This window comes from Lottia gigantea, assembly GCF_000327385.1.
Source record: "Lottia gigantea unplaced genomic scaffold LOTGIsca_18, whole genome shotgun sequence".
Taxonomy (NCBI): domain Eukaryota; kingdom Metazoa; phylum Mollusca; class Gastropoda; family Lottiidae; genus Lottia; species Lottia gigantea.
Genome location: NW_008708301.1, coordinates 765,044 through 774,129, shown reverse-complemented (window position 1 = coordinate 774,129; position 9,086 = coordinate 765,044). Strand labels below are relative to the sequence as shown.

At 32.0% G+C, this 9,086-nt stretch overlaps 2 protein-coding genes across 2 annotated transcripts; both read left to right on the top strand.

The window, feature by feature from the left end:
- Positions 1 to 5,203: 5,203 nt before the first annotated feature.
- Positions 5,204 to 6,100, top strand: LOTGIDRAFT_158713 (hypothetical protein; the record flags this gene model as incomplete). Its single annotated transcript, XM_009052156.1, has 1 exon — positions 5,204 to 6,100. The coding sequence occupies one exon, from the start codon at positions 5,204 to 5,206 to the stop codon at positions 6,098 to 6,100; it is 897 nt and encodes a 298-aa protein (XP_009050404.1).
- Positions 6,101 to 7,422: 1,322 nt separating this feature from the next.
- On the top strand, positions 7,423 to 9,015 carry LOTGIDRAFT_158712 (hypothetical protein; the record flags this gene model as incomplete). The annotated part of the gene is made up of 2 exons (XM_009052155.1): positions 7,423 to 8,227; positions 8,426 to 9,015. The coding sequence occupies 2 exons, from the start codon at positions 7,423 to 7,425 to the stop codon at positions 9,013 to 9,015; spliced, it is 1,395 nt and encodes a 464-aa protein (XP_009050403.1).
- Between the last annotated feature and the right edge of the window lie 71 nt (positions 9,016 to 9,086).

Here is a 9,086-nt window from a genome sequence, read left to right as displayed (position 1 = left end):
CGAACTTGACCGGGATCTCATCAATATAAATGATCACACCAAATTTCATTAAAATCATTTGAAAAGTGTAATCTCTAATATATTGTGTTCACAAACAAATTTTGACGCGTTTTTCCTAAGTCAAGGGCTATAACTCAAAACAGTTCATCAAAAAATCTTCAAATTCGAACTTGACCGGGATCTCATCAATATAAATGATCACACCAAATTTCATTAAAATCATTTGAAAACTGTAGTCCCTATTGTATCAAGGGCAATAACTCAAAAAGAGTTCATCAAAAAATCTTCAAATTCGAACTTGACCAAGATCTCATCAATATACATTATCACAACAAGTTTCATTAAAATCAGATAAAAATTTTAGTCTCTATGGTGTTCACAAGAAAATGTTGACGGATCGAATGACCAACGGACCGACGGACGGGGGCAACGGCAATATACCACCACATTTCCATGTGGGCGTATAATTATTAAGGTCTGAACAATTTTCTCATTGTAAAAATTGAATATAAGAAGAAAGAAAACAACCAATGATCTTCTAATTAAACCAAGACTTCTAAGGGTACTTTGGTGAGAGATTTCCCATGTACCACAGATGTGAAATCTACGACAATTGAGATGAAAGGAAAAAACTGCTGATTAGGTTGTTGTAAGATTATGTCAAATTTTATTTTCAAAATTCTGAAATATATTTTTCTATAGGAATGATTTTTGTCAAGAGAAATAACTCCAATGTAAAAAGGTTTTGCCTTTATTTCCCACAATTCTGTGAGATAGTGACTTTCAAGAAATGTATTGAGGTGGATGCATATGAAATTCATACCGAAATAACAATGTTTTAAGGGTATTTATAAAGGAAAAACTATGAAATGTAACTTACAAACATCCACTGTAAACAACCAACAGGATGGTTAATACTGATATATATTTGACTTCCATTCTGTAAATAAATTAATATTTGAACACAGTTGATTTTAACATGTTCTTTTATGTTATAAGCATGCTGTAACGCAAGTACCAACTAAAAATGTAACTGTTTAAATTAAATGAGAGTTACTGTTCGAACTAAAAGCTTACACTAAATTATTTACACATTTAAACTCAGGACAAGTTAAGGTTTAAACCTATAGAAGGAGTCTGTTAAGAAACAGACACTCGTACATAACTCAGGGGTTGTAAGATAACTGCCAAAAAGTAGCTGCCAAAAATTATCTGACAATATAATACAGATCACAGGAGTAATCAGTGCCACCACAACCATATATTTTGATGACCTAATGATGATGCTAAGTCATATATAACCTTAGATATGGTGACTTGGATGATTAAAAAGGCTTTTGTGATCACTTTGAAAATCACAGATGGAAGCGAAAAATTGTACGACAATGTTATAAACACTACAGGTGAAATATTTACCACCAAAAACATTTATTTTGATGACCTTACATATTTCATTGTGGCAGCCATCTTAAAAATCTTTGCCAAGTCATTGCCTATATTTTCTGAAAGTTTGGTACTTTTGTCCGGCAAATTATTTCACTAAGGTAGCCTACTAAGTCGATATATCAATGATTGGAATTCTCAACAATATCTTGATACAATTTTGATTAATATGAAAATAGTTATGCTTTTGACAATTTTTTATTATCACTGATTCCAGTTTCAAAAACACACGATCTACCTGCTTATAATATTATTAACTTATTCATGTCATACTAAGTAAGTTTGTGAAGACTATTAATATGCTCTCCTGCCAAGAGAATTTAACTAATAAAATCTTACCTGCTGATACAAGATGGAGTTATCTGTTTTAGATGTTATTTCAGTATTTTATAAGAATAAACAACAATACATCTGTCATTGTTGTCAATTATACTTCATTTATTCACAAATATACACCAAAAGTTAAAAATTATTTTTGAAAGTCGACTATATAAGAAATTATCTTTTAAAGTGGCCTACACACATGAAATCGATACAAAAATAAAAAAACATGACTTCTTTTACCACAAGATCTGGAAATTTATTTAAGAATATTTTATCTTAGTAACATGGTTATTGAACCGTTTCTGTTGGTGGATCATCTCTCTGGAGGTCCTACCTGAAATAAAAGATTCCTGTTGCCAAGAAATAATATATACTTGATCACAAACTTCGGCACTTATTCCACAATAGACGTATCGTTACAACATTTGCGTCTCTGCTCGGCCTCAAGTACTCCGAAACATCTGCCTCTGATATAGAAGTTTTGACAGTTATCGGCAGTACACAAGCCAACAACTTAGGATGGAATAGCGGCAGATGTTTCGGTCAAGGCCTCAATTTTGATTAACTTTCCACTAATATCTTGGTCTCAATAAACTATTTACATTAGACGTGTATATCATACATAATATATCTAAGCCAGGATATCAAGCTAATTTCATGTAATATCTAATCTACCACAGTAAAATCTTTGAAGCTGACTGAATTGATTTTAAGTGTGAATACAGTTTTAATACCTTTTGAGATGGATCGGTTTCAGGTTTGGTTTCCTCAGCTGGTTGGATTTATTTATAGCATATACTTTCAAATACCCGTTTCTTTACCTCCCCACATTTTTAGTTTAGTTTGCACTGGTCTTTAATTACGATTTTGTTTTTTGAAATTTTGAAAGTTTTACATGTATATATATTATTTCTGTCAATTGTCTATGTAGAGCAAGTGATAAATTAGGTTGTCACTGAATAATAGTCCCGGAAAAAAAAATACCATTATGACAAATAAAGCAGACCAATGTGGCATGTTGTCAATATTTATTTATTTAAAGATTTGCAGGTCACTTAGAAATTTGAAAATGAGTGACACCTAATTGCGCGATATAAATGTCAATAAAAAAACTACAAGCAACAATGCTTAAAAACCTACATGAACCAGCAACACAAATATCAACCAAGAAACAAGCGTTTGGGACAGTAACATTGCAATCTGTGGATGGAGCATTTCCCCGGGTTATTCCACTTGCCACCCTTAAACAGACTAACTGAGATCAGATTCAGGATGATATAGTTCATGAAGATACGTTCATCAAGAACCGACGCACTCTCTTGCGATAGGATACGATTGTGGTCGCATTGTCTTTCATGATCATGATCGAGGTGATCAAGGCTGGAACATGTACATTATACACAGTCCCACTGATTATGAACTTCATTACAATTGAAATCTTGGACTTAATCATGGACTTATCGTATTAAATATTGAGGTGACATTCGTGTTGTTAGTAGAAACGCTTCCACATCGTGGTTATCGAGGATCGATCTAAGAGTCTTCCAAGACATACTCAAACATACAAGGTTATAACCAATAACACACGCACGTGCAATCAACCTTCTCAATCCTATGCTACTTCCAATGCTTTGTAGAACAGATCCCCGAACTTCAACGTTTGATTTGAACATGTCCAATGGTCAGCTTCATTTCCGCATCTAAGGGTGGTCTCACGTGGGTGTCCCTTTTCAGGATAATTAGGCGAATATTGTTGAGAAGCTCATCAAACATGTGGGGTGACATTCTCACTTAGCTGACAAAGGCATTCTTATATCTTCCATTCTCAGATCCTGCATGCATCAGTCTGTGGTAATGAGCACATTCAGCAGCTGATCCATCCATCCCGGAGCAAATAATACGGCTGCTCTACGTTGGACATCCATTTGAAATGGTGTTCGAGCATGGGTGGATCCTATTTATAACACCTCACGTATTGTCAAGAATAATCAAAAATTAGCTTAAATTCGTACCAAATTCGTACTTGCATCCGGCATATTCCTAGCTGATTCGTTACCCTTAGTAAGAATGGAATAGTAGCATATCGGGAAACTCTCACGATTCTCACATATCGGAACTTGAACGTGGAAGACGGAGCACAGATAGACAATGCAGTCTTGGATTGGTTATGGTGTCATCGGATTGTATATATAGGTTTTTGTATATACGTATGTTGTAGAGAATTATTAGATCGGGATTGTGTCATGGCTCAATAGTGGCGCAATCGGATACATATTGTGGCTCTGATTCCTGGATAACCTAGCACGCACGGTTATTCGCAGGACTGCTGAGTCGTGAGAATGGTTGATATAATCTTGGTATAATCAGAGTACTGACGTGGCTGGAACTTGGGGCTAATGAGCATATCATGAATAATTGAGTTTTATTGCCCTTGTTCTTGAAAAAAATTAGCATGTAAACACTGCAGTAGCAGGCTCAATTATTGATAGATTTTGACGAATCTTGGTGTGAATGTTTGTTATCACCCAAGTATAAACCCTATATAAAATCAGAAAAATCTAAATATTTGGTATGAGTTATTGCCGTTGTTCTTGAAAATACGTTCAATTAAACCCGTTAACTTTCTAAAAGGCTCAATTCTATATGGATTTCGACTAAACTTGGCGTGAGTGTTTGTTATCAACCAAACATGAACCCTTTCGAAAATCAGTAGAATCGAAAAATATTTAGTATGGTTATTGACCTTGTTCTTGAAAACGCTTTCAATTATTATACGCCCGTATTATTATACGGGCGTATATTGTAATCACCCTGTCGGTCGGTTCGTCGGTCGGTCCGTCCGTCCGTCCGTTCACATTTGGTTCGTGCGTACTCTACAGGCTACAATTTTTTACAGATTCTTTTGATTTTGATTTTGTGTGTCAATGACATTATGAAGATGATCACTATCGATTTTCGTGCTGATCGGATAATTTTTCACCGAAATATCGTGTCTGACTTGACGTTTTACTCTATTAGCTATATTGTGCAAATCGTGCTCACTCTACAGGCTACAATTCTATACAGATTCTTTTGATTTTGATTTTGTGTGTCAATGTCATTATGAAGATGATCACTACCGATTGAGAGATGAAATAAATGATCTGAAATATAAGAAAGGTAAATTTTACGCGATAACAAATGTACATACTTCCGATCAAAAAGGAGTTCATCATTCTGCTTTGTACAAAGACTCTGACTTATATTTCTTCGATTCTTATGGATTAGAACCCACTGAAGAGATAGTGCAATTGACTAATAAACCAATCAAATGTTCTTCCTTTCAAATTCAATTACCGGGACAAAAGTATTTTGGTCAGCTTTCACTTTGGGTTTTATATCAGTTGAGTTTAGGAAAACAGTTTGAAGAAATTGTAATAAATTTAACTCAATAAAAATGGCGAATAAGTTTGGATTAGGTTCTTTATCTTTAGAAACTAAAAAACCCAACACTACAGCGTGGATAAATAAAGCGAAACCTTACTTTGTGGATCAAATCGGTGACAATCTTCAAGGTGATTTAGATATGAACAAGTTTAGCATAACTAATTTAAAGTCTCCGGAAAACGATAATGACGCTGTTCACAAGAAATATTTACGAGATCAAATAAATTCAATTGAAGTAAATAAAAACCATTTAGAAGATGAAATAAGTAATGTGAAAAGATTCTTCAAACGTCAACTAAATAATAAAAATTTTGTTAATGATACTAAACTACAACAAGAGGTAAAAGGTTTAATAAGTTTTATTCAAAAAGAATTGGTCAACGTAGTGAACAAAACTGAGTTACAAAATTTAATTTCATTAATGTCTAAATTAGAGGATAAGATTGCAAAACAAAAATTAGACATTCAACAATTGATAGATAACATTCCAGATGAAAATGAAGATACGTTTCAACAGGAATTAAATGCTCTGGAAACTAAACTTAACAGTGAATTACAAAAAGAACTAAGAAATATTAAAAAACAAATACAAAACATAGATGATAGCGAAATTAAAACCTATATTCAACAACAAATACAAAATATTGATGATAGCGAAATCAAAACCTATATTCAACAACAAATACAAAACATTGATGATAGTGTTATTCATCAACAGATAACCACTATTAATAACCTAGTTTTAAAACAGGACAAAAATATAGTCGCATTAGAAAAAAAGGTTCTCAAGAAAGAATCATATTATTTCAATCTTCCATTTGGAAATTTGAGTAATAAAGATGCTTCTATTACTGATAATATTGATAGATCAAAAATATGGATTTACAGCAAATATAAGAGTAATTAATCCTTCAGCTGTTAACCCCCATTACATATTTCATGATGTTAATGATCAACCATCATATTTTTATTTCCGAAGAAAATTTGTAATTGAAATAAATTTTCCCATTCAGGTAAAAGTTGAATCAATATTCTTCAGACAAAACTCATATTCTTCTAATCAATTTAACGCTCGTAAAGTTCTTCAGTTTATCAATGGTAGAGACAATGTAGAAACTAAAGAATTTGAAATTAACGACGAAAACAGCAAGGTTAATCACTTATATGAAATTAAAACGAGTGGAAAATATATAGATAGGTTTAGAATGTTAATCATACCAGATAATGAAGATATTTTTCTTACATTACATTTTGATATGATATTGGAAACGCAAACTCCACCATCAGTAAGTATTATTAGAAATCCAGAACCACAAAAAGAAGGAAATATGAGTTATGAGTTTTTACGAACATCAGACTTTGAATACGTAAAACTATATTTTGTTAATAATGATATATTTACCTCAATTGATATTCATAAAAGTCAACAAAAACAAAATTTTTTAATAAGAGATGCTGCATATGTTAATATGTTATATCAATCTCTATTAGAAAACCAAAATTTTCAGTTCATCTGAATAAGATTAATGATTCGAAAGAACAAATATCGTTAGTAACTGTAGAAGTTGTTATTAATAAACACCTAGCAGCTTTATCAGAAATTCACTTAATTTAATTACCTAAAAAATGGAACTCGAAAGTAGACAACAATATATGATAGACAAACAAAACGAACTAAAACAAAAACTAAAACAATTCAACAAATGTAGAACAACATGGAGTAGAATCGATTCTGTTTTGAAAACATTAAGTACAGTTCTAACAGTAGGGATAACGGTGGCAACAGCCGTAACCGGTGGATTAATGCTTCCAATAATTGTCCCAACTGTATTAGCCGCGTTCACTGCCGTTCAAACTTCATCTTGTGGATTGATTACTTTAGGTTTTACATCAAAACAGAAAGCTCATTATAAAAAGAAAACAGAAATTTTAAATACATATCTTAATAAATTATTCATTACAAGAACATAACAGTTGAAGAATTAAAAAAATTCAATGAAATTTTAGATAAATTTGATGCAGAAATATCATCAATAAAAGTTAAAAATTCCTAGTTAAAAATAGTTGCTTTAAAAATATGAATAAAATTTAAATTTTAAACGATGAAACATTCATATCAAATGAACTTTTTTCCAATGCTATTAAGCTTATCACTGATGAATTTTAACATTTAAAGGGCAAATTTAATTAGATGGAGAGATAACTCAAGATGGAGGACGCAAATAAGGCATGCAATTTGTAGCTTTTAATGCCAAAACTTTTCGCAACTTCTTCACTAGAGTGGATGATAAATCGGATGCTTCTGATTGGTATTTCACAGGAAAAATGATTTTTCGTAAAAACAATTTCAAAGAAATAAAAAGATCAAAAAAGGGTAGAGGTGTAACCCTACTCAAAAAGATAAAAGAATATATCGGTATAAATTGTTATATACCGAGCGATGGATACTGCTTTGTAAAGTGCGTTAATAATGTTTTAAACGAAGACTACACGAGAGAATTTCACGATTTCATCAACAGTTTTTCAAAATCAAACAGAAAAGGAGTTATGACATCTGCTAGAATCAGTGAATTCGATGAGAAATTTAATACTTATTTTCAAATTTATATGCCCAAACATAGACATTTTCAACCAAAGAGAGTATCCGAGGAATTAGATTGGGTATTTTACTTATATAAATCACATTTCTGTCTCATTAGAAGAAATAACAAAACCTTAGGCATTAAAGAAATAGAAGATAATTACGATGAAAACGTATGGAGAACTTGTAGAGATGATAATGCGATATCGCAAGTTTCACCTCTAAAACTAAACGTTTTTCCAACCATTCCCGATGATTGTTTATACGCGTGGGATTGCGAAACCTATAACGAAAATAAAGCCATAACTTATTCTTGCACGTTAATTAATTTAGAAAAACTAAGAAAAATGTTTAACAGAATAAATAATCTCTTTCCAGATTTAAAGCCGACAGATCCCATTCCAGAAGAATTTTACAACAAAGTTATGACTAATATAGTAGAAATATTTGTAGGTACAGATTGCATCGATCAAATGTTACAACGGAAAAATAGATCAAAAAAGAATAACATTAATTGCTCATAACGCTATCGGTTTTGATAACTGGATCATGCTTAAAAATGCGAAAAAACTAACGCAATGTCCACTAGTAACAGCTTGTAACGCATTCTGTCTCTACCTAACTAATTCATTCACCGATGAATATTTACAGAAAAAATGGAAAAGACAAAAACAAATAATGGGCAAAATATTAATTTCATATGTTCCTATCAACATGAAAAATCTAGTTTGGCGGCATGGGGAAATTCATCTTCTAATCTACCGATGAATTTGAGAAAGATCGAGGATGTAGACATTGCAAAATACACCAAAGATAATTGGAAACCTTTAAGACACGAATGGGAACCTTACGCTAAAAGAGATACGTTATGTCTCGGAGCTTGTTTGATAAAATACAATCAAGCAATGAAAGAAGCTGTATTTCAGATTATTTCCAATAATCTAACGGCTCCTTCTTTATCTTTAAAGGGTTGGTATTATTTATATCATTACGATAAAGAAATGGTTGAAGAAGAATGGTATGAAACTACTAGAAAGGTTCCGAAACACACTGAAAAAGAAAACGTAGAAAAAGTTTACTCACATACTCACCCTTTTATAAGATATTTTATCAGACAAAGTATTAAAGGAGGAAGAGTTTCGGCAAATCGAAAATCATTTGAAACGAATAAAATGGATGAAATTTGTAATATATTAAAGGAGTTTATTTCACAAAGTGACTCTGATAATATAATAGATTGATTCAAAGAATACAGCGCTAGCACGAAAGATAAAGCGGAGGTTCATTCGAGACTTAAAAAAATAAAATGTAC